This window comes from Scatophagus argus, chromosome 19 (genome assembly GCF_020382885.2).
Source record: "Scatophagus argus isolate fScaArg1 chromosome 19, fScaArg1.pri, whole genome shotgun sequence".
NCBI classification, from domain to species: Eukaryota; Metazoa; Chordata; class Actinopteri; family Scatophagidae; genus Scatophagus; species Scatophagus argus.
The window spans coordinates 19,943,598-19,970,890 of NC_058511.1; the positions used below are offsets into that span (position 1 = coordinate 19,943,598).

At 40.0% G+C, this 27,293-nt stretch overlaps 1 protein-coding gene and 1 pseudogene across 1 annotated transcript in view; both read right to left on the reverse strand.

Annotated features, from left to right (window-relative positions):
- The window catches only part of ube2j1 (ubiquitin-conjugating enzyme E2, J1), a 47,225-nt gene extending 23,439 nt beyond the window's left edge, over positions 1 to 23,786 (reverse strand). Inside the window, exons 1-4 of the mRNA XM_046372289.1 lie at positions 23,426 to 23,786; positions 3,978 to 4,051; positions 1,599 to 1,730; positions 1,015 to 1,099 (exon numbers count right to left, since the gene is read on the reverse strand). Coding sequence (XP_046228245.1) covers positions 1,015 to 1,099; positions 1,599 to 1,730; positions 3,978 to 4,051; positions 23,426 to 23,456 — 322 coding nt within the window. The 5' untranslated portion in view covers positions 23,457 to 23,786. The remainder of the gene's footprint in view (positions 1 to 1,014; positions 1,100 to 1,598; positions 1,731 to 3,977; positions 4,052 to 23,425) is intronic.
- LOC124051106 lies at positions 11,351 to 11,402 on the reverse strand (annotated as a pseudogene).
- Positions 23,787 to 27,293: the final 3,507 nt, after the last annotated feature.

Here is a 27,293-nt window from a genome sequence, read left to right on the forward strand (position 1 = left end):
CAACTGGGTTAAGATATGGAGAATTTGGAGGCCAAGGCCAGGACTCAAACAAGTTGTGTTCCTCAAACCATTCTCGAACAATTTGTGCAGTGTATCAGGGCGCATTATTCTGCTGAAAGAGGCCACCCCCATGAGGGAATTCCATTTACATGAAGGGGTGTACTTGGTCAGAACGTGTTAACATCCACAAGAAAGGGTAGCAGAACATTGACTAAAGCATCAAAGTCATACTGCTTCAGCCCCAATCAACTGTAGTAAGGACTCAGTGGTATGCTATATACATCATTAGTTATCATTGCATGTGTGCTAAGTGAAATACATATTGATCCATACATAATGCTTGTTTCATTATAGTGTTGTATTGCTGGTGGTAAGTATAGTGTAATGTATTTTTATGTATTTAAAACAATCCACGCTGCATCATTAGTAATTATCATGTATTATTACGGCGGTGTGTATAAGTGAGTATAGTATAGTTCTGGCCAATGGATTTCAAGTCAAGGACCTGTAGCCTGACACAAATTAGGCCATGATTAGATTTTGTCCCAGGATCTCCACCTGATGAGAACTTTGCTTTTAGATGTTTTATCACAGAAAATGTATGAAAGCCGTGACTCATAAAATTGCGTTATGAATGGAATTTTAGTGAAAATAAATGGTCTTTTTTTTTGCTGGAGGCCCCTGTAACTACTTCAAAGAAAGTCCCAAGACCCAGGAATAGGCAGTCATAATGTATTATAAGTCTCATCAGTCAACCTCTGCTTTATAACTACTTAAGAGGAACCATAAGACGTGAACTTATGAAGTCACATTTATAATATTTTATCACTGTAGAAAGAGTGCACTAGACAGTACAGTCATACAGCATTGTGCATGCATTATGATACACTATTAAAGTGTGGCTCTCAACACTACACTAAAACACTGACCTGTAGTTGGAGAAAGAACAAACTAGAAAACAAGAGGAATGACCAACATGTGGAGAACCTGGAATTTGTATTTCAGGATACTTACTGCTCCAAGAGGGCTGCCAGGTTTCTGGATGGTGGCCAGAGATGCTCAGACAAATCTTCTTGCCGACTTCAAATCTTCCATTTGGCTAGGCAATAAAAGAACGTAGAGGTCAGCAATTGGGAGGAGATGAATAAATAAATCATACACTTTCAAATGACAAGCAGACTGACGCTGAAGCCTGAAACCGTTGAGAGTGCTGAACAAGACAATGCAGGTTGCTATTCTGCAACAGTAAATAATGAATGCAAACTATAAAAAGACACATAAAGGCAGAGAAAAAAGAGAAAAACTGTCTGTGTCATTAAAAAAGCATCATTAGTGCAGGTGTCATAAAGGTTTCGGAAAATAATATGACATTCTCATATTCTCAAAAAACCAGTGCAGTTCCCTCTGACAGTGTGATGACAGCTGAGGCTTTGATCTGTCAACTGTCACGTTGTGTGTTGTAACCAGAAATAGCTGAGGGTTAAATGACATGCTGTCCATTTTCCTCTTTTTGATCATCTGATTTGATGCAGTCCTGTTCTGCATCAGTGGGAGAATAATCAGATGTGACAGAGATGTGGCCTTCATCTGTGTCTTACCGTGAGGAGGATGATGCTGGGGGGCTTCATGGGGTACTCTGGGGGAAGCACGATCCTGCCATGGTAAACCCCGCCATCAAAATCGGAATCTGGGGGTCCACGCACAGAGAAGTGCCATTCAAAAAGGTTATCCTGCAGAAATAGAGAAATGTTACATTGAGTAAATAAAGCCCAAGAAGAAAGCACAGGAAGAATGCTGTGTAAAACAGAAATCAAACAAAATGTGATATCTTGCTAATCCGTCCTGTCATGTACTCAATTGTAAACAGTGCAAAAACAGTATGTATAATCTGTGCATCAACTGTTGACTTTTGTAAATATATGCTTATTCTGAATTTGATCAGCAACACACTTCTAAAGAGTTGGGACAGGGACAACAGAAGACTGGGAAACATGGAATTTTCAAAAAATACCAAGATTATTCAATACAAAGTGTGAAGGAACACAACAAGTTTGTACTTTGGAAAGATGTTCTTGTTAAACACAGTTTTTACATTGTGTTTTTGTTTACGTTGTTAAAAGTTTCCAACTTTTTTGGAATCAGGGTTGCAAATACAAGCTACCTCTGGGACAAGTCAAGCTTAGACATAGTAATGATTTTCATTGCTGTGTGAGCAATATTATATGTTGATTACTAGAAAATCAGAATTGACTGCTTTACTGGGATTTTCACACACAGCCATCTCTAGGGTTTAAAGAGAATGGTCTGAAAAGACAAAATATTCAGTGAGCTGCAGGTGAAAATGTCCTGTAGATGCTAGAGGTAAGGAGAGAACGGCGAGACTGGTTTGAGATGATAGAAAGGCTGGTACAGTAGTACTAGCTGAGTACTGTTTAAATGCCACAGACTACCGAGTTTCGTTGCTGACCATGTCCATCCATTTGTGACAACAGTCTCCATCTTCTGATGGACACCTCCAGCAGGATATCGTGCCATGTCACAGAGCTCATTACAGCTTAAACTGGTTTCTTGAACATGACTGTAGGTCACTGTAATCAAATGGCCTCCACAGTCACCAGATCTCAATCCAATAGAGCACCTTTGGGATATGCGTGATGCTATCATGTCGATACAGAAAAAATCTCTAAGGAATGACTCCAGGACCTTGCTGAATCAAGAAGAATTAAGGCAGCTCTGAAAGCAAAAGTGGGCCCAACCTGGTACTAGCAAGGTGTACCTAATAAAGTGACAGACAAAAGTATTCTCTTTAATATTGAATTAAGGTGTTTATGGAGCTGTTTTAGGGACTGGCCTTGGCCCTTTACTTTCAGTGAAGGAAAATCTTAATGCTTCAGCATAACCAAGACATTTTGGACAATGCTGTGCTTCCAACTTTGTGACAACAGTTTGGGGAAGGCCCTTTTCTGTTCCAGCATGACTGTGCCCCAGTGCACAAAGCAAAGTCCATAAAGACAAGACTGGATGAGTTTGGTGTGACAGTACTTGACTGGCCCACAGAACCCTTACCTCAACCCCGTCAAACATTTGTGGGATGAACTGGAACGGAGATTGAGAGCCAGGCCTTTCGTCCAACATCAATGCCTGACCTCTCAAATGCTCTATGCATGCAAGGGCAAAAAATTCCCACAGACACACTCTTTGCACACAATCTTGCAGACTTCCCAGAAGAGTGAAAGCTACTATGCCTGTACAGCTGTCTATGTAGAATGCAATGTCATTAAAGTCCCTGCTGGTGTAATCCTCATACTTCTGTCCACATAGTGTACTGCTCACAGGTTTTTAACATGTTCTACAGTATCATACCAATCTTTGCTGCCCTCCATGGCTACCTGTCAGTTTTGGAATGCATTTTAAAATTTTAAAGCTGGTTTTCGAAGCCCTGAATGGTCTGACTCTATGCTGCATATGCAAGTCCCTAGAAATCTGGCAATTGCTGAAGATACTTTGATAGGGTCAAAAGTCTTGTCAGATTTACATTACATTACATCTATTCAACAGACACTTCTGTCTGTAATATAGTTTTTTTTCCTTCACACATCAGGAGCAGTTTGGGATTCAACATCTTGCTCAATCACACTTTGACATGAAAGTAGTAAGAACCTAGCAGTGTACAACCCACTTAAAGGCCAAGCAGCACCCGAGCTTCACTACTTTACTCGGAGGTAAACTGAACATTGTCCTGAAATGCTGGAAAAATCCCTTAAAATTATACGCACACAACTATTGCAGGTATAGTCCATTAAAGGAAAAGAAGGTTGTCTGAAACTGTGATGGATGTTTACAATCCACAGTTTAGGAAGTAACTGTACTGTTCTCGACTAACATGAGGTCTTGTGAAAGTCCTGAGTATTTTTCAACTAAAGTAATACAAACAGTGGCAGGTACTACAGCACAGTTGTCTCTGGTGGTGAACTTACTTCCAGGGGCTGGGCGTGGTAGTGCTCTGTAGGATCTCTCAGTTCAGCAGCCTCTTTCATCAGCCTTTTTACCGCTGGAAACAAAGACACAAACAAAAAAACAAAACTCAGGTTAGCACATGCTGGGAAAACAGTTCACATCTTCCACTCTTCCACATGATTACAGTGATTACAGTGATTACAGTGATTACGGCATATTATACATTTTCAATGTTTGCAGCAGTCTACCACCATGCCCTGCATGTGAAACAATACAATTTCAGTTTTCCACTGCAGCACTTTTACAGGCCAACATTCCCGATTTCCAAATGCAGAGAGCTGCAAATGTGTTTTCTTGAGTAACTAGACGTTAACACAGATGGACAGATGAGGAGAGCATGCAGAGGGACTGAGCTCCATGTAATGGCAGTGCACAGTGTCTCTGCTAAAAAAATCACACTGACTGTCACACCCATTCATACAGCTGGGAGAAAAAAGCCGAAACAACAATGCTCCTTCAAATGTGCAAACCAAAAATCTCAGTTTAAAACCACCTTTGGCACTTCTGTTTTTTTCCACAACTATTCAACAAGACACTTTTGTGTCACACAGTCTCCCACTATAAGCCCTTGGTGTGTGGACTGGCACACTGCAGGGTGCATGTGAAATGCTACAATTTCAGTTTTCCACTGCAGCACTTTTACAGGGAGACATTCCCGATTTCCAAACACGGGGAGCTGCAAACGTACCGCTTCCCTGAGTGTCCATCTGTGTTAACAGAACGTTAACACAGATGGACAGATGAGAAGAGCATGTGGAGGGACTGGGCTCCATGTAATGGCAGTGCACAGCGTCTCTGCTAAAAAATCACACTGACTGTCACAGCCATTCAGACTGCTTGGAGAAAAAGGCTGAAACAACAATGCTCCTTCAAATGTGTAAACCAAAGATCTCGGTTTAAAATCACCTTTAGCATTTCTGTTTCTTCATAACTATTTATCAAGACACTTTTGTGTCACACGTGTGGACTGGCACATTGCAAGGTTAGGAAACATTTTGCAGAATGTAGGGTACATATTTGTCTAAGCAGTAAAGAGCTTTTTAAGAATTAATTGTTCCCAGTTTTCTTTGTTCCATACGGATAGTTCATCATATTTTACTAGGAAGCCCCCCGGCTATCTTTTGAGCTGCAGATTAATCTGCTGCTCATGCAAACATAATACTTCCTTCATATATACCTGCCTTCTTGGTGAATTCAGCCCAGTGTACATTTTCATAGAATTCCTTTAGCACAACAAAGTTAGGTGAGTTACACTCACCTCTTGTCTGCTGACAGTTTCTCTGTTTAAAAGCAAGACAAGTCATTTCACTTAATACTCAAATATAGTCTAGTATACTTTGCTGTTAAGCTGCTGTCACACTAAAAGCTTTCCAGCATCTCAAAGACCATAATACCTTCCATTCCTAATTCCTGGTATCCTTGCAAGTTCATTGGCCTAGGGTGTCAGGCCAGTGCTTAAAATGCTAAATGCTATGGGTAGATCATTGAGAAGACAACACAAGGTGGCTACAGTTCCTCAGAACCAGGGATCGCTTTAACCAAATATTTTCAGTCACAGAGTGTATTTCTTTCTTTTTTCCACAAAGATGGAAGAATAAATCCTCCTCTCCAACTGGTGGTGAGTGTGCATAATAATTAGTTATTGTCTAGTCTTGTTTATGATCTCACATGTATAACCTTGTTGTCTAGGTGACTTTATTCATCACACTGGTAGGCTATATTGCTGTTGTAAAATGTCACAGCAACTGAGTGTCCAAAGCTTCTTGTGAAATCCCAATAATTGTGATGTGGTTAATAAACAAGGTGAAAAACGAGAGACTGATGGGGTGGTGGATGAAAAACAAGTAATACTGAGAACATTTAGCAGCTAATGTGACTCATCTTTTCTCTCCATTCCCTGATAAATACATAATCGGTAACTTTTTTTCTGTATAGTAAATGCTATTGTGTTAAAGAAGTTTGTGAAAATTAAATGCTAGTGAATAAGCTACAGCTTATCACTAAAAAAATGAAAATAAAAATGACAGGTAATAATACATTATCACTTATGTCCATCAAAATAACAGACAATGGGATGCAACCCCTGCTCAGAACAGTTGACTGTCAGTTCCCCTTCTGCTTTTAACTAGATGATATATGACCTCTGTCTGCCATCATGTGATTGGACACATGCACACACACATAACATTCAGTGGGTGCGGAGTATGGCTGAGCAGTGTGACAATAAACTGGACAACACAGGAGGGAGAGAGGGAAAACGATGGAGCTGAGAGGGAGTGCACAAAAAGGAGAAAAGCCCAGGAGGAACGTGTTGCTGTAAATGCTGTAAAAGTAGTTTTCTTCACAAACAAAGTGGTTGGTGTTTAAAAATGAAAAAAACAAAACAAAACAAAAAAACACTACTAGCAGGAATGCCTTCAGCATGTCTTATTTTCCTGAGTTAACTCTGTGTTTCAAAAGATGTAATAATGCTATGGAGGAAAGCAGGAGAGGTGTGTACGCACAGAAATATAAAGATCAGTATACCTTTTCATATCAGGGGGAAGCAACTTGAATACACTTGAAATGAAAGTGGTCATGATCACGTCGAATTAAAGAACTGGGAACAACATAGCTCTGTAGTGGTGTTGTTACCCAGCAAGCCGCAAAGAATTTATGGCTGCTTATTCCTCTTTCAGGCTTTTAATATGAAGCATCTCCAGTAAGTGTTGAACTTCACTGCTTAACTCAATGAAAAATCATAAATAGCAACTACAGCTATTTGTGACATGACAGAGTTGTTTTACTGATGGGCCATCATGGTAAATTAAAACAATGGGTTGATTGATTCTGTTGATGGTGTTGGTACATTTCGTGAATGTATGGACACCATCAGAGCTACACTCAGTGTGGTGAAATTGAAAGCCTGAATATTAGCAGCTTATAAAACATGAGCAAATGATGAGCAGATGACAGCGGGAGTCATGATCCTGCTGCATGCTAGAAACACAGCTTGAAACTCAGACTCAAGGCAGAAAGAAAGTAAACAAGTTTTTTTTTGTTTGTTTTTTTTCATTTGTGTTTAAGAGGTCACTCTCTACCCATGGCAGCATTTTGTGAGTTTATGTGCAGACGCAACATGCTCTCAGAATGAGGCGCCAGAGAAACATCTGCTGGCATTAACCCTTGTGTCATGACCCAGCCCGCAACACGGTCAGACCTGCTGGGTTAAACTGAATACAAACAACCTCCTCACTTGGTTATGTAATTCCAGCTGATGATGTTGGTGATGGTGATGATTGTAGGGAAGTTTACTCACTGTACTGGCAGCACAGACCGCAGAGATGCTCTTTAAGGTAATGCTCACTAACAGCTACACTATTCAGTACAGGAGGTGAGTCCTCACTGTGAGGTCACATCAAAGTCAGCCTAGGGTTAAATGTTGCATCATGCTTAAACTCAAAGTCATGTGTCGCAACAACAGGTACTGATGTCAAAGTCTCAGTCTCATGTTGACAAAGTGCTCATCACAAGTTCGAAGGAGCTGTTCGGACAGCAAGGTCAATTTGCTTGCCTCTGCTCTCTCATGAGCTGCTACTAGATCTCCAACTATCAGCTACCAGCACACTGCAATAGGAAACAGGATGGGGCTGAAAATTGGAAAGTAATTGTGAAAAGAAAAGCGGAACTAAGAGGTATTCATGGAGGCAAAATTGGTTTGGAATCCTATCGAGAGCGGACTGCTAGGGTGTTGAGCTTGAAATGGAGACTGAGAAATGAACACAGAAGAAGAGGACGAAGGGCAGCATCGGGGGTGGGTGGGAGGGCAAATAACAGGGATGAAGGCGAGGCGAGCTGAGAGGATGTGCAGCCTGCAGGGGGGAGTGAAGCAGTGGAGCAGAGAGATGGCCTGACACCACACAGCTTTCAGGGCACGTGTTCTGTCTGATTCTCCCCGAGGACAGACACTCTTCAGTGAAGATGTGAACCAAGCACAGTAATCCCACACTGGATATACAAGGAGAGTGTATGTGTGTGTATGCCCCCCCCGCCTCCTCCTGTTTACACAAGAGTGCAGGGGGGTCATGGAATGCTTGTAGTCTTACTCAAGCTTAAAATTATAAAGACAAGGAGGCAGATAAGAAGCCGATCCTGTGTTAAATTCGACCTCTGTGCATTAGCCTAACAAAGTGTCTTAGTCCAAAACTGATCAAAATAAATGTAATTTTCTGGCAGTTTTGCATTGAAAAAAACCTTCCAGATGACTGTATCCCAGGGTGAAGCTCACAAACCTAGTTCCTGCTACGAAACGTGTTTCATAACGGAGCTATTTCTGACTTCTGTCTGGAAAGGAAAACTCTACATTTTCCAGCTGTCACACAGTAGATGTCTATTGTTCTGAGAGACAACTCCAAAACAGAAGAGACTTGAGCTGAGCTACATTTCCATCAGATGAAATAATCTGCATGGGCATGACGACATGTAATGTTGTGAGTTTTGTCCCAGCTTCTATTGTCTCTCCCTACTTGTATGCAAGCATACATAATTCCACCTTCATCAATGACAAATATTAAGCTTCAATGGAAACTCAAAATATAAGAAAGCTGTTTGCCTACGTGGTACGGCACATAGGAGCCAACAAATTAAATAACAAACAGGAAGCTTAACTGTGCAGTGATCTGTGAACGGCTGAACATGCAGCTGTAGTGCCCAATAGTGAGAGTCACAAGCAAAGACATAATGTTTCAGAGTCAGTAATGCTGAGCCTGAACCTGCTGTCTGTATCATTTAAGACTTCAAGATGACAGACTTTGGAACTTAATTAACAGTCAGTAGGACAGTAATCATAAAGGCTCGGCAGCACTACATGTGAGGGTAACCTGTGCATTAACCACAGGTTATGAACTTTTTAAAATTAAAAAAAAATATCCGTCATCTAATTGATATCAACTATGAGAAGCTGGTAATTATTGGATGAAAAAAGAAAACAATACATATTCTGTCTCCCTAAAACTGGGTATTGAACATACTTGTCAAACCCAAATTATTTCACATCCCTTACTGAATCCAATGAGGTTTCATTTTCAACATTCACAAGTGATCAGGTTATAAATACTCAGTTTCTTTTTTTTCTTTCGTTTCCTCTTGCTGGCCAAGATGCATGTAAATGACTAGAGTTTGTAGCAGCAGTGTAATTTACAGTTTTTGACATATACTGGGACAAGTAGTTTTTGACATTTGGCCTCTGTACAACACCACACTAAATGTGAAATAAAACACTGAAGACGTGAGCGAAGTGAATTTTTAACAATGTTCCAAACTGTTGCTTTGGCCACTCCCAATGCTTTTGCTATCTCCCTGATGGGTTCACTTTGTTTTTTCAGCCTAATGATGGCCTCTTTCACTTGTATAGACACCTCTTTGAATCTCATGTTGAGTGTTCTAGTGAATAGCTACCAAATGCAAATGCAACACTCAGAACCAACTCCAGACCAACTGCTTGGCTTGTCACGGACTAACAAGGGAACAGGCCATACCTGGCTATGAAACTGTTTGTCAGCCATCTGTCCGGTCATCTTTGAGCCACCAAATATAGGGGCGGGTGTATAAAAATGGTTGTAATTCCTAAATGTTTAATGCCACACCTTTGTCAAGGTCAAACCCCTTGAATAAAAGTTGTAAGTCTTTACTTTGTTCACATCTTGTCATTTCAAATTCAATGTGTTGGTGTACAGAGGCCAAATACCAAAAAACTTATACTTGTCCCAGTATATATGTATATAACTGTATATTCAGTTTGTGTGCACAACCTGAAAATCAAATGAAGCAGAAGATATGAAAGTCTGATGACTTGTATCTCACACATTGAATTAAAGGTATATTCTACCAACTCTGCAGGCCTTCATTTCCTTGGACCAGTCACTAGTTACTAGTAAATACTGCAGGTCAGAATGCACAGTAAGTTGATAAGCCTTGAATATTGATGTGATATGCATTTAAGTTTAACTGAGAGATTTTCCAGAAACGGATTTAGACATGATTCTAGAGAAACACAGTCTACTTACAATTGTAGAGTGTTGTTAGAATATAACGTTTTGCTAAGCAGAAAAAAACACTCAAGCCTGCAGAGAGCACATTAAACACAAAGGAGATAGAAGTTTTGTGATGGAATTTTTGTATGCTTTGTAGTAACAATGACACAATGTTATACTTTTAATTTATACTTGATGTAGTCTGTGGCTTTAGTTGTGTAGTGTTACAGTGACCAAGCAAAGACCCGGTGAACTGACTGTTATAGCTCCGTTGTAAATAACGTCCTGGGTAAAGCAGAGGGCAGGATGAGATCTCGATCCCACGGGTCACACCCAGTCCTAAATTCCTGAGATGGGGCACTGACATTTCTAGCACCCTGTCTGTTTTTTGTCAAACTGTAAAGGAATGTTTGTGAAGCTCCAAACAAAGGACCAGAGACACATCGGAAAGTATAAAAATGAAATTAAGTCTTAACTCTGAACTGCTTGCTGCCATGTGGTTCTGTGTGTTGCCTCTTCTCTATAGAGATTAAAACATTTTGGTGTTACCTTTCCAGGTTTGTTGTGTTTTTTTCTTTTCTTAACTCTCTACAGGCAGACAAGAAATTGCCCTAACAGTTTCATTTCAGCAGTTACAGAATTTACATTAGCTACAGCTGATATAATCTGCCGCTGGTGATATCTGATGCAATAATTCAATTCAGTTTATTTATATAGCGCCAATTCACAACAAAAGTTATCTCATGACACTTTCCAATTAGAGCAGGTCTAGACCAAACTCTTTAATTAAATTGTAAATAGAGAGAGCCCAACATTCCCCCTTGAGCAAGCACTTGGCGACAGTGGCGAGGAAAAACTGCCAATAGTCAGTATAATATCTAAAAATGTCTACATTGCTATTGCTTTGCCAATAAACAATGTGAACAGATGATCTTTGCTCACATCTGAGCTTGGTGAAATCAGGTACTTTGCCAATCAGGAACTGGTTTAAAATTAGAGCTGCCGTGATTAGCTGAAAGAAAGAAAAATAATTGCTAACTATTTTCATAATCGGTTAATCATTTAAGTCATTTTTCAAGTAACAATGTCATTTGCTGGTTCCAGCTCCTTAAAAGGAAGAATTTGCTGCTTTTGACTTTGGACTGCTAGTTTGAAAAAGTAAATAATCTGAAGAGGTCATTTTGGGCTCTTAGAAATTGTGATGAGCAATTTTCACAATTTTTTGACATTTTATAGGCTTGATTAAAGATTCTTGATTAATTGAGAAAATAATTTGCAGGATCCGGTCACAAGTTGCTTCTCCAACCTCTAGGCCATATATGGTTCCCAATAGGGACGTATCAGATATTAAACTGATAAGAACAGATACTACACACTAATGCATTTGAAACAGTGGGCTCTACATTTCTATTTATCACAGTTCCTGTAACATCATACTCCTTTCCTTTCCAAGGAATTTATATTTATCAGCTTTATCAGCAAAAAACAGATAAAATAAAAAGAACTTATTTAGACATTTAAAATTTAAGCATTTTTGAGAATCAATACAGTATCACAAAATATAATATTGCAACAATCTTGTGTAGTGTTTATTCTTGCTTGATCTAATTGACTGTTCTTGTCATTTACTGAGTGTAGTAGGAATGATACAGCGATGACGACATAATCACATTGTGTTCTCGTTTTACAAAATTCTCTTGAATTTAATTAATGCAGCCAAACTGTAACTAAATTTGTCAATTTACTTTTTGTTTCTGTGATGTTTTTCCAAATGTGCTGCACAACAGTCCATCACAGGTCATTTTAATGACCTTTATTTCGTAACAGATTTTATAAATGTAAAATTCTGAAAAGTATTCATGTTAGTACTGTGATACTGTGTCCTAATTTACACATTAACAGAAATGGTCATTAGGAATACTCATATGACATAATATGACCTACTTTTATTCTACCCTGCTAGAACAGTTTAGTATGTGTTGACATTAGATCAGTTCAGTTTTACAGGCCACAAGATAGCATTAACATATTTACACATGCATAATTTCATCATCTTATCTCACGTAATTATCTATATGAAACCAAATGAGTAACCAACTCCACACTGTATGGCTATATTGAGAAACAGACACATCCTAAGCCAAATGTAAGAGCTTTAAATGTTCTACAGTCTAACTGAAAGAATATTCACACTATTTTGAAAACTTGTTATACTTGCAAGAGCAATAAACCAGAAAATCTGAAAAACTTGAGCTTGATGATTGAGTTCAGACTTGCGGTAGCTTCTCATGCAAAAGGAAAATGAAAGATAAAAGCCATTGAAATTTTCTGCAGGCATGAAAAACCCCTGAAACATTAACATGAACTTTTTGGCACAAACGCATCAGTACCATCCTTTGAATTCCTATATCACCAAAACTACAAGCATCTCGTAGTCGGGAGCACAAGAATAAAAAACCTCAGTGTCCAAAAGAGGTTTGTGGGAGCACAGGACTGTTATGTAAGTGAGGGGAAGACAGTGGTGCTCTCACAATAAATAGAGAGCGAAAGAGAATTTTTTTTGACAGCAATTAAAATGAAAAAAAGGGGGTGGAGGGGAATCAGCCAGCAGAGGGTGATGGGAGGTACTTCAAAATGAGTTTTTAACCTATGATGGAACCTGCACTGTCATTGCAATTGGAGAGGAAAATGTCATTTCACTATTGTGGCCCCAAGAGGGAAAGTTTTGAAAATGCTGTTTGATATGCTGGTCTTATGTCTGTTGTGCCTGTGCTCTCAATACAAAGCAGAATGGAGAAAACTGGAGGACATGTGTTGCATTGCTGAGAATGTGAGAAGGAAAGCTGCGAGGTCTCATCACTGAGTGCGTGTACCTCAATTTAGTAAAGGGCTTGGTTATACACATTTGTGTATGTGATTATGTGTGTGCAGTGAGTCTAGGTCACATTGCACATTTTTATAGATCCCCCCCACCCAACTTGTTACATATTATTTTAAAAAAACTGAAATAAATGGAGTCAGATCTGAGGACTTGACTGTTTTGACAGACACCAGGCTGAAATTTGATAGTCACAATGCTAGAGAAAGATAGACATGTAGTAATCAGCTCCTTGTTCTTTGCATAAACTGGAAGGGTGTCATGATTTAAATTCTAGATGAAAAATTATTCAAAATTAACTACCAATTGCAATTATCAAAATCAACAGTGTACAAACTTGGCCCATCAGACATGCATACATAAAAATACTTACTAAGATAACGCAGCTGGCTTACCTTATTCTCTGTGCAAGAAGAGAATCGACTGATCAGTACTGGAGAGATGTTAGGTTTATTTTCTTTTTGAGATACTCTTTATTTATTCATTTAACTTCTATCTGTTGTTGATTTAAAAAATACATTGTTTTGAGTTTGGTTTGATCCCAAGAGAATGACAGTTGTATCATACTTGATTCAAGGATTCAAGGAGCTTTATTGTCATTTCACACATGTAGAAACATGAGGTGAAACGAAATTAGTTTCCCCGGTCCTGGTATAAGCCCAATTACCTAACAAAATAGCGAATGCAAATAAATATAAACAACACTATATAAATATAAAAAAACAATCAGAATAATAATAGGGGTTACCGTTAGCCAGCTTCCTGAGCATAGCCCTGCACTCTGTTGGTGTTCTTGCACGCACATCACAGTAACATACAGCCCACTTTTTTCTTTTACAGTTAACAGTATTGTTAATTACGTATAATTAATTTGCCAATCTTGTCAGCAGAGTGACAGTCACACACTTTCAAATTGTGATGTCAATATAAAAATGATGACTCATTCAGCTGTATTTTTACTTTTCTGTTAGTTCCACAATAAAGATGAAGGACACACAAAAACTCACAAAAACCCATACAAGTCAAATATTATTTTTCTAAAAGATGGCTTCTGTGGTTTTAGTCAATTCTTATCAAGCTGATGTATGTTCAAGTGCTCATTTTTGTGATGTGTTTTTCTGACGCTATGAAAAGGGGGTGAGTGAGTTCTGCTCACAAATGGAGTCAAGCTGGTGCATGGGCAGGAGTTCGATACTGTGGCTCCACCGCCTGTACAGACTCCAGCTCCAAATGACCTATTTTGGCTTCATTTTATACAGAACTGAATTTGTCACTATCTACAGTAAGTTCAACTTCAGAGTATGGTACAAGTCTTTTGCCCAAAGCGACAACAATCCTGATGTGTGGCCTAAGTTGTCCTGACAGCGCAGAGTAGTGGTCTTAACAACTACCCAGCAGGCCTTGGCACAGGCCAGCAGCACTAGACCTCATTCTGACAACAGCAGCAGCAAATCAGGCATTTAGTTACACATAAATACTATACACATGACTGTGTGGAGGAGGACACACTGTGTGGAACGCAAACTTTAAACTGTTAGTAGGCCTACTATCCTCTTTCCCACAGTTATCCATCTCCTCTTAAGGTATATGCCTATACTATGCTGATCTGATCCTTGTCTGAATACTATGTTTTTTTTTTTGTACCTTCTAAAAGGTGGCATTGTTTCTTTGTCTAATATAGTTTTTACAAATCTAACAGTCTATAAATACTTTTGGCCAGTGACAGATTGAAAGAGCGAAGCAGTTTTCGTTGGGGGCATGGATGAAGACAAATGGCGAAACTAAGAGCGATATAGCTAAAAGCTCTTCAGGTTAAAAGGTCCTTTCCATCTTCAAGGCCACCAGTTAGTCATGATGATTTTCCACTTGGGGAATCCATCAGTGCCCTGCAGAGTGAAATCAGAGCGCTTAGAGGTGTGATAGGCTATCTGAGCAGGACAGACAGAATGAGAGGTGAACCACAGGAGAGAGTCCGCTCAGGCCTCATCCACCTATATTTTCTGGGATGCTAGCTGTAAGCTCCAGTTTTGATGAGCTTTGACAGCTCACACTTCAACTGGGATTCCCTGGGTCATGGAAAAGATATGTAGGTGTCTAAACCAAATCTCAGGGGGTGATGTTGAGTGAAATTCTCTGTCCATCCATTTGTCCAGCCAGCCATTCCTGGTCTTCTCTTTATTATAATATCCTCACAGCAGGTGTTCTTAAACTTTTTTTGATGACTAAGTGCCAATTAAGGGAGACAACAAAGGACTGAGGTCTATACAAGAAAACCCATTAAACGCACAGCATTTAGCATCTGCTAAACGGCTGCATTAATGTGAGCACTGAAAAGGGCTGCAAGATGATCCCCCTGCAGCCTGTTGCGGATGTTGGTCTTGACCTGCAAAAACATTAATTAAGCTTTAAAAGTGACACCTTAATGGCTTAACGGTTATTTAGTGTTGTTTTTTTTACTGTAATGTGAGCAATATGCTCTGCCCTCCGCCCTCTGAGTGTAGGTGGGTGTGTCTCTACCGGTGTGAGCGCACATGTGTGTGTGTGTGTGTTGTGAGAGAGGAGTTAGGGTGGAGGCCCACCCGTTGCAGAGGAGAGGAGAAATCAGAATCAGAATCAGAATTGTCTTTACTGCCATGTAAGTGAAGAGGTTTCACATTACTAGGAATTTGTCTTAGTGGTTGGTGTATCAATAAAGCATAAATAAAATAAAATAAGATAAAATAAATATGGTTCTGGAGGTACTACAATAGTGAGGTAGTGCAAGTAGGTGGGGTAATCAGTGCAAATGGTCAGCAGGTGGCTCATGACATGAGCATAGGACAGTGCCTGTACTGAAGTAGCTAAAGTGCAGAGCAGCATGTTAGTCAGTTGGTGTACAACAGTCCAATAGTCCAACAGCAGAGGAGAAAGAAGCTGTTCTTGTCCTTTCGGACCAAAACCTCCTGTCTGAAGGGAGTTTCTCAAAGAGTCCATGTCCAGGGTGAGAAGGGTCAGCTGTGATCCGACCTGCACGCCTCCTGGAGATGTACAGGTCTCGGAGAGATGGAAGGCTGCAGCCAGTCATGCATTTTAATGAACGTAATGAAATGACAGCGACGCATTAGACTCTGAAATTGCGCAAATTAGAGTTTGCTTTTTTATTTGATAAAAAGAACGCCGGTTATAGGCCCTTTTGATTAAAATAAAAATGAAATAATGGATTTTTTTTTTTAAAAAAACATCACCTAATCAAGACCAAGAAATATTGTCTATTGTTTTCCTGTAAAAATGTACAGGGTTAGCTGCAGCCCTGTAGCTTTTTCTGACTAACACATACAGACACTGCAAGAAATGAAGCCCATTAATATTTATTTTGCGCGGAAATGAGATGGATTTGAATCAACACAGTGTATCTTCCTCACACACCCTACACTTCCCTCTGGTTATGCCACTGGATCTTTCCTGCCTTTCTATTGTTTTCTGGTTTTTAGACCATGTCTCAACAGTGTATGAGGAAAAATGAACCTACACTTAGTCAACGGAAACACACCTTTCTTGCTATAAGTATTATCTAACTAAACATCACTACTTTCTATGTATGATTTTAAACATCAGGACCTGCAAGAGTACACTGTAGCTGTCCTGGGCCACATTAAATACTTCATGGATATAGTCACCGTGAACAAGTGCATCATGCTCTATCCCAACCAGAAGCCCTGTTCGACAACAAAAGTCTGGTACCTCCTCAGGGACAGGGACACCACTTTTCAGGTCTCCCTGAAAAGAAGCATCAGAGAGGCCACGGCTGCTTACAGGAGGAAAATTGAGATAATTTCACAGTAACAACAAAAGCCAGGTGTGGCAGGGTGTTCAGCACATAACAAGCCGCAGATTCAGCAACCTCTCAGCTGCTGATGGTGATGTATCAATGGCAGAGGAGCCCGCTTCAAGGTGGAGTATCCAGAGGCAGCCCTATTACATCCACCAGTCTGCAACAGCCTCATTCTCATTGTGGAGGAGCAAGAGGTGAGCCACACACTGAGAATGGGAGACCCGACGAAGGCTGTAAAACCCGATGGCATCACTGGACACCTACCATTAGCAGCTTAAATGACTGCTGTGGCAGTGGCACTGATATCATGAAGTGATTTGAGAAACTGGCTCAGAGTCATGTCATCACCTGCCTCCCTTCCCTATTTGACACATACCAGTGTGTATACAGAGCTAACAGGTCTACAGAGGATGGCATAGCCACAGCTCTTCTCACTGCTCTGACCGACCTGGAGCAGCAGGGAAGCTACATAAGGCTGCTCTTTGTGGATTTTAGCTCTGCATTTAATATCATCCACCTCCACAGACTAGTGACCAAGTTAGCAGACTTGTGACTATCCCAATCCATCTGCCTCTGGATAAAGGAGGTGAGATCGCTCCATGAGGGTCACAGTAGGTCCCTACATCTCCTTAGCCCTCAGCCTCAACACTGGCTCCCCACTGGGATGTATGCAGAGGCCCCTACTCTTCACCCTCTGCAGTCACAACTGCATCCTCGTGTACCCCAGCAATGCCATGATCAAGTTTGCTGTTGACAACACTCTTGTGGGGTTCATCTCTGAGGGGGATGAGTCTGCATACTGAGACAAGGTGGAGCGACAGTCTGTTTGGTGTACAGTCAACAACCTGGTCTTTAGCATCACCAAGACCAAAAAGCCTATCAATGACTTCAGGAAGAACAAAAAAAGTCATTCAGCCTTTACTCATCAGCACGGACTGAGCGGAGAGGGACTCAGACTTTTGGTTTCTGGGCATCCACATTGAGGAAGATCTGAACTGGAGTGCTAATACCACTGATAAAGAATGCACAGTAGAGCCTTTACTGTGTGAGGATCTTCAGGAAGAACCATCTGATTGAAGAACTGATTGTATCCTTTTACCACTGCTCCATAAAGAGCATACTAACGTACTGTATCTGTGTGTGTGGTTGACTAGTTGCACTGTGGCAGAGAGGAAAACGTTCCAGAGCACTTTACCACTGCCCAGAAGATCATGGGACACTCCCTCCCCTCCGAGAAACATCTGCACATTTCCCGCTGCCTCAAAAAAGCCCATAACATCCTCAGGGACCCCTCCGACCCTGGTCGCCATCTCTTTGAACTGCTGCCCTCGGACAGACACTACAGGACAATAAAATCACACACAGACAGACTCAAAAACTATTTTTACCCCATAGTTGCAGTGAATGCTGTTAAGTTTTGAATTGTGTTTGCAATATTCATTATGCGCAATATGAAAGATACTAGTGAATGTTTGTCTTGGTTGTCTTTTGAGCTTGGATTTATATGTTTTACATCTCCATCTTAGAGTCTTCATTAGTTTTGATTTTTATTATATTGCTTATTTATTCTTCCGCTGTGGTTTTACTTATTATTTATTAAGATACAGAAACCCTTATCATTTTTATTAAGGTTACTTGTTTTATTATATCTATTGTTGTGTCTTGCATTTGTGTTCTTTTTTTATGTGGAAACACACCTGTAGAGGACCATTGCTAGTTTTGTTGTATACAGGCATATAATGACAACAAAGGCATTCAAGTATTCAAATATACAACAATTACAAAGTAGCTGCAGTCTACAGTCTACATACTTAACATCCAGGTTATTGGGGAAGAATAACCCATCTGTTAAATATAACTATCTATCTATATATAATAACTTTTCCCAGGAACAAATCAGGTGAGGTATGTACTGTATGTACGAGTGGATGTATTTTTTTACATATCTTAAACAAAACAAAATATGTTGGCTGCTTCCTACAGGTAGTCAACGTCTCCCTTGCGAAACCTTGCAACTCAATCCACTCTCATTCACTACCCAGACCTCCACACCCTTACTTTCTGCCAGACTACATCAAGGTCATACTACTTTCTGCACTGGCTTTGGATGTAGACGTCCGTCCGAACATTTCTATATGCTTGACATGCATTGCATATTCCAATATAAACGTATAATACCTAGACATGCTGAGCTGGAAGAAGGGAGGGGAGGGGAAGCATTACAGAGCTCATCACAGCATCCTCTTAACACCACTCCTCCTGCCAGTATCTGGATGCACTGTGACAGGCACTCCTGTGCACCATATCCCCTGCTTGGTATCCCATGCCCACTTTTGGTCCTTCCTTCCAGTAGCAGTAAGCAGAAATGACATGGAAAAGCCCTTTCCCACACAAGTCCCTCTGGCCACTGTTGGGTTAGCAGAGGTCTGGTCAATGGCCCAAGGCGATAGTGATAATCCTTGTATGCTAAATCATATTATGTAACACATATTTTGAGTGGTTGCCACCGGGAATGATTCAGAGTCAGTCCAGATGAGAGAAGAGGAGACACTATTGCATAATAACAACTCCAAAGATGTGAAAAGTACAAAGCACCAAGGAGGGAGGGAAAAGACTAAAAAGTCTTTGCACTTTCTTACTTGCTCTTTTGCTGCTGCTGCTGCTCTCACTGCGGTCAACTAAAAGGTAACTAAAAGAAAGATAATCCAGCTACTGAACTTAGTGCAAATGGTGGGGTACGATAAGGTACAGTAAGAAAGGATGGAATATAGTCAGTTTTACACACCACACAGTGCACTAACCGCAGGCCTTAAAATATACCGTTTTGCACTGTGAATGTGATCAACAGGAATATGCACAGCAAAATAAAAAAAGGCCAGTCAGCAGTCAAATAGAAAAATATGTTTATATTATTTATCGAACCTCATGTTGCCGTCCATGCTTTGAGGGAGGAATGCTAACAAGGGTTTCCCAGCAGACCAACTGAAAGTGTCAGTGAAGACACTTTCTGACCTTGTGATGTACTGTCGATATTCCATCCAGGAAATGATATTACGGTAAAGTAAGTATACGATTTAGCCACACTGAGCTTCACATATTTTTGATCTGTCCAAGGCTTATACTGGTGATCATATTTGTTAAATATGCTGTTTCATTATGCATGGGTTCTGGTGAATCTGCTGTAGAAGTTAAACATAATGAAACAAACAAATGCCATATCTGCATTACATTTTCCTCATTTTTTTCTCACCATTATAAGTTTTACTGGTCACTTTAATTATGTCATCTTATGTCACCCTCTTCTCTTGCAATGGTTTAATGGCACTGGGGTGGGGAATTAGAACCCCGGAGTGTTTACCTTAATGCTTTTCAATTAAAATTTAATTAATAATTAATAATTGTTACTGTGACCAAAATTTGCTCAATGCTCAACTGTTAGAAATGTAGCAACAAATTAGGTATATTTCAATCACCTTTACTGAGGTGATTGACAAAGACCTGCCAATAACAAGACATACTGACCAGACTTCAAATAACTTTATAAGTCGTAAACCATGGCAACTACAAGCCATGCTGAGCACTTTTTAGTGTGCTCCACTCTCATTTTGCGTATTTGGTTGTTTTGTCTCAGTCTGAAAATGATTGAGTCTGATGAGTACAGAGGAAACAAGATTTTTTTTGTTTGATGAATGAATTTGGGAATTTTACCCGCCACAATGGTGTTTAAATGTTCATTCCAACCTATTCACGTAGCAAAAAAAAAAAGTTATGCTGACCGCATTTAGCATTACCGCATTTTGTTTTCATTTACATGTACGTACGCTGTTGTCTGCGTCAGAGTTTCACACAAACAGATGACAGGAACTTATTGGTGCATTCAGGTACACCTCATAAAATCTGAAATCTATACTAAAATGTCTCTGAAGGTTATTTACAAAAGAAAAGCTTCCTTGTTTTTCTTATTTTCCGTTGTTGAAATACTTTCCCACTCCTTGTGTTGAGGTTTGTCTTTGTCTGTCTGTCCTGTCTATGTTCCTGTCTAGTACTGGGTGTGGTTACCTGCCTCCCCTCCAGTCTGCCTATCTACACACCTGCCGTTCACTCTCCAATCAATTCCACCCATCATCCGCAGTATAAGAAGCTAGTCTTTGTGGTAAAGATGCTTCAAGCCAACCTTGATTGAAGACTTTTTCGTTATTTTTGTGCTTTTTATCATTCTTTTTTTCTCTGCCTAGATCCACCATCACTCCCTGGACTTTGTGGATTTACTTTTTGTCTAGTATCTGCCATAACAATTAGGTGCTAAATTATAACAATATTCAATTCTACACAGGCAGCATTTTTAATGAATAAAACCAAAATGGCTACATTGGCTGGTAAAAAAAAAAAAATTAAAAAAATCTAAATATATAATATGTTTGTCAGGTAATTTTTTGTTTGTTCATTGTGTAAAGCATGCTGGGTTAAATTGTTGAAAAGTGCTAAAAATTATGTTTGATTGATAGTATTTATATGTTGTTTTTTTATTTTAAATCATTCTGTATTAAATTGTCTTGCTTTGTGATCAGTGTGAAATTAGTGCATGGAGAGTTAACATGATGATTAAACAACAACAACAAAAAAAAAAAAACAGCAAGATTGGCAATATGATACAATCCTAATTCCACAAAAGTGGGACAATGTGTGAAATGTAAATAATAGAATGGAATGACTTGCAAATCTCATAAACCCATCATTTATTCACAGTAGAACATGGTTTCCAAAGAGAATTTCAAATGTGGATTCATCTGGCCACAGAACAGTTTTCCACTTTGCCACAGTTCATTTTAAATGAGCTTTGGCCCAGAGAAGGCAGTGGCGTTTCTGGAACATATTCAGATATGGCTTCTTCTTTGCACGATAGAGCTTCATCTTGCATTTTTGGATGTCATTGTGAACCGATGTTCACAGACGATGATTTCTGCAAGTGTTCCTGAGCTCATGCAATGATTTCCATCACAGAATCATGCCTGTTTGTGATGCAGTGCCATCTGAGGGGCCCGAAGGTCACTGGCATCCAATATTGCTTTTTGGCTTTTGGAGATATCTCCAGATTTTCCGAATCTTTTCATAATATTATGTACTGTAGATGATGATATATTCTAAGTATTTGCAATTTTACATTGAGAAACATTATTCTGAAACCGTCAGACAATTTGAAGACACAGCTTTTCACAAATTGATGAACCTCTGCCCATCTTTACTTCTGAGACACTCTTGAAGACGCTCTTTTTATATCCAGTCATGTTACTGACCTGTTGCCAATTAACCTAATCAGTTGCAAAATGTTCTTCCAGCTGTTACATGTTAGTATCACTTACTTTTGCATCCTGCTGTTGCTCCTGTCCCAACTTCTTTGAGAAGTGTTGCTACCACCAAATTCAAAATGATTTTTGAAAAGATTTTTCATGAAATAGCAAAATGTCTCGCTCTCAACATTTGATATTTTTTTCATATTCTACTGTGAATTAAATATGGGTTTATGAGATTTGCAAATCATTGTATTCCATTTTTATTTACATTTTACACAGCGCTCCAACTTGTTTGGAACTGGGGTTGTACAATAATTCTGAAACTCTGACTATTAAAACTGAAAACACACCAGTTCCAACCCAGTGGCTCAACAACATATGTATGTGGGTACTGAGCACCTGCATGTGTGTGTGTGTGTGTGTGTGTGTGTGTGTGTGTGTCCTTGGAGCATGAGTTGAGCAGCAGAGCAAACATTAAGCCTACGTGATATTCTAGAAACTAGTACTTGGTGATAAAATCATGCTTTTGTTATCTCCCCAGTGTCTTTTTTTTAATAGGTTTGTGTGTGTGTGTGCATGTGTAAAGGTCTAATATTTCACCAGTCTGTGTATGATGATAATACAAAACTCTGAAAAGAGATAAACTAACAGGATGTTCAAACATGTGTTGCACGCTATCTTTATCTTCAAGCTTTTGGCCAGGTGCAAAGACACATTTGACTGAGACGGTCAGACAAGTCTGTTACGCACTTGGAACTTGGAGTTTTTTTGTTTTTGTTCTTATTTTGCCTTTTATAAGTGTCATTTTTATTAAAGTCACAAAGTAAAATCACAAAGAAACAGCATATTGGTGTGAAACATACAGAGATACTGCATGTGTCTCAGTGGTTATTAGGGAAATTCATCATCTGTATGTGGTCCAGTAAACATCACCCTGCTGACCCCAGCTAGGTTATCTTTTTGTGTCTACAAAACCATGCATTCTGCTGTTTGAAACAACAACAGCAGTGAAGCATTATACATAAACGTCCATAACATTAGCTACACGAGCAGGTGCATCCTAAATAAAACGTACCGGTACGTTACATAACACAGGGCCACGTACACTTTAAAGCCCGGAAGAGTCACCTCAGTACAATTGCTATAGAAACTGAAAGATTATTTTGTCCTGAATATTAAATAGTTCAACAAAATATCTCCGTATAGAATTCTTTACTGGAAAAAAAAGCCAGTGAATGCACACACTCTAAGAAACGAAGCCTAAATTATATAAACTCGGTTCGTGGGTCAGAGGAAGTTCAATTATTACACGAGATATCAACAGTGAACTTGTGGGTTTCAACTGTCTCAGTCATGTTAGCAAACTCGTATACAGCTGCAGAAGAGCAGAAAAACAAAATATAAGAGGCGAACTTACCTGGACTCTTCAGGTTATATTTATTCTCCATTCTAACAGTCTTTACGCACTCTGTTTAAGGATGAAGTGCTGTTGGGTGTCTCTTTGCTAACTCGCTTCGCTAGCTACCAGCTAGCTTGGTATACTTAGTAGCCCGCTTACTTATGTCCTGGAATATGAGCAGGACAGCTGAAACCGTAGGTCGTTCACGCTCCCCGATGCGCCGATACGTATCCGAAATATGATATTTAGTGAATCCAGCCGTCACAAGAATCTTGAAGAGTTATTTCCTAAGTTATCCTCTGTTTTGGTTTTGAGACAGTTTGTTCAATGTTATCCGCGTGACGTAATTTGTGAAAACGTAAACAGGAAGTAACTGACTACTGGCTGGTTTTCTTCTTCTGGGGAGATCTGAGACAGCGCCAGGCACATAAACTAGACAAAAAGGTTTTTCTTGTTTTGTGAGGACAGTTTGGAGATTTGTTGTGAGATTTAATTACTGCTGAATATTCATAGCACTTAAATATTTGCTTTGAAAACTATTTGTTGTCTGAATTCCAATTTGAAATTTATGGAAGTCTTTTTACGGTTCACAGATTCTGATAATTACAAGTGAAAGTGATAGTGAAAAACCATATGAAATACGATTAAAATGTTTCAGACATATGCACTATGTAACACGTGCTGCATCACTTAAAGTACGTTGTGACTGTCAAATTCTACATAAATAATCTAAATAAATAATACATCAATATAAGTAAGTCCTTACAGTGTCATATTGCCTACAGCCAGCTTGAGCATTTTTGCACACTGTAAACGTTGCAGTTTATTTATTTATTTATTTATTTTTTGACTAATAATAATAATAATAAGACAAAATTATGCTGTAGGCTATTCATAAACCAAGTTAATTTCTTGGTTTATGAATGTAAGTCAGTCCTGATAACTTTGAAGCTTCAACTTGTTCATCACAAGATTAGAAAGTTTGGTTATCTTTGGAATGGAATGTGAGAAAACCATATTTAACACACCAGACTCCTCTGCACTGTAACATCTCATAAACAATTTAACAACTAATTTTATGTTTAACTTGTTGATAGATAACGCTGACTCTTTCAAGCAGGGTGAGGCGCAGCCGTGGCCTAGAGGTTGGAGAAGGGGCTTGTGATCGGAGGGTCGCGGGCTCCATTCCCCTACCGGACCAGCAGGAAAAAATTGGGTGTGGTGGAGCGATTAATGCAAAAAAAAAAAAAAAAAGAATTAATTCTTAACTGATCCTTCATTAACTCATCAACTTCAATTCTTTAGAAATGCATGTATAAGCAAACTTCCCAGCATGCATTGTATTTGGGTTACATGGTGTTTTCTCTGAAATGATAACAACAACATAGCTCCCTATGTTTACTTTTCTCAAACCTGAAACTTACTTACTGGATGATGTGTACATTTTAATTATGCTGGTGATGGCTGCATATCAAAAGCAGTTTAATAGGCAAAATTGGCGCTATGTTCTACACACACTTATACTCACGCACCATATTTTGTCTAGGTAAACTTCCTGAGCTGACATATGATGAAGTGCTGTCAGATGAAGAGGGCAAAAATAAGACATTTGGTGTCTTTTGTTTAACATTTCCTTCACAACATTTCTACTGAGTCAAACTGCAGCCAGTCACAGTTGTTCTGTATCCTGTGGGTTTGACAGAGACTTGACATTGCTTAGGCTGTTTAGAAATCACTTCACCATGAGACACTTTCCTGCATGACTGTCAGTTCTGCCAGAGGTAAAACAATCATATGATTTCTTTCCAGTGAGTTATCTTTATGTTTAGACCTAACTGCCATCATCCCCTCTTTCTTTTCCTGCCACCAAACACTGCACAAGTGAACATTTGAATATGGCAAAAAATAAACTGAGGAAGAGAGGGAGAAAAACTTCCTTTTTTCCTTTTGCCCCTTCACATTAATGCAAAAGTTATTCAAAGGCTGAAATGTCAAGCAAATGTCAGTTTTGGAGATGAAGCAATACACTGAAATCCGGGCCTCACGGAGCAGGTTATTTTACAGAGATTTCACAGAGACTCTACAAATGCTTTGAAAGCTTTATGGAGGTTAACAGGGGCTGCTTTGATCATGATCTGTTGATGGTTTTGTCCTGCAGGTGTTAATGAAGTTTGAACCAAATTAATTTAAATCCAAACGTGTCTATGAAGAGCTAATTCTACAGAACTGCACAAGGCAGGACCACATAGACAGGTTTAAAAATACTCTTGTATCAAAAAATGAAATGCTGTTGTGAGATTGAATACCAACTCTGAAGTAGTTTCTTTAGTAGTATTTTTCCTGCTATTTCTTCATTAAAGGTATGTAATGTATTTGTACGCTTTCTTAAATACCCAAAGGTCTGATATATCTCCAGCTCAACAGTTTATGCCTGCTATGAACTGTTGAGCTATATTCAGCTCGGGGAAGTGAAGGTACTGGAGGAAGTTGGAGCAGAAGTTGCAGAATAACAGCATGAAGAAGGTGTGGGACTGGATGATGTTCACCGGCTGAAGCTCGAAGCAGGGTGCCACCATCAAAGGAGATGTGGGGAGAGTGAACCAGCTAAATAACAACTCACCCTCACCTCAAAACACTGCACCCCTCACCCCCTCTTCGACACCAGGACAGAGTTGAATATCCCCCCACCCAAGATCATGGCAGCCCAGCTGTGTGTAGACAGCTGAGGAGGCTTCGTCCCAGCAAGGCAGCGGGTCCAAATGGAGTATCCCCACGACTGCTGAAGGCATGTGCGTTGGAGTTGGGAGACCCTCTACAGCGCGTCTTCAACCTGAGCCTGGAATGGGAGAGTGTCCTCTGGCTGTGGAAAACATCCTGCGCCTCTGCAGTTTGCATTACCAGGAGAAGGTGGGAGTGGAGGACGCCATAGTCTACATGCTACACCTATCCCTCTATCACCTGGACAGGGGCAGTGGTGATGTGAGGATTACACCGCAGGTCTGCAGGTCTGACACTGTGGACAGCAACATGGGAGTGCCACAGGAGATCGTGCTTTCTCTGGTCCTGTTCACCTGTACGGACTTCCACTACAACTCAGAGTCCTGTCATGTACAGATGACACTGCTGTCGTGGGCTGTATCAGGAGTGGTCTAGGCCTCACCCGGAGCCTGTGACCAACGGGGGACTGTGTGGAGATTGTACAGACTTACAAATACCTGGGAGTGCAGCTGGATGATAAACTGGACTGGACTGCCAACACAGATGCACAATGCAGAAGAGAACAGAGCAGACTGCACTTCCTCAGAAGGCTGGCATCCTTCAACATCTGCACATAGCTGCTGCAGATGTTCTATCAGACTGTCTTGGTGAGCACCCTCTTCTATGCTGCAGTGTGCTGTTGAGGCAGCATCGAAAAGAGGGACGCCTCAGGTCTGGACAAACTGGTGAGGAAGACGGGCTCTGTTGTGGGCACAGAGCTGGAGGCACTGAGCAAACTCCTGTCAATCATGGACAATCCACAGCATCCACCGCACAGCATCCTCTCCAGACAGAGAAGCAGCTTCAGTGACAGGCTGCTGTCACTGTCCTGCTCCACCAACAGACTGAGGAAATCGTTCCTCCCCTATGCCATGCGGCTCTTTGGGGGAACGTTAACTTTAACATTCCTTCCTGTTCTGAACTGGAATCTGCATATGAATATGATCTTTTAGCCTAGGGCTAAATCCTGCCGAAGAAGTGACAAGATAATTGACAAGTGACAAGTTTCTTTCTGAACAATGAGCCTGCATATACATGCACACACGAAACAACCAACCAATCCTAATGACCAAGTAATCAACATTGCTATAAAAAAAAATCCGTACGTGGGACAGGGCAGGGAAAGGCA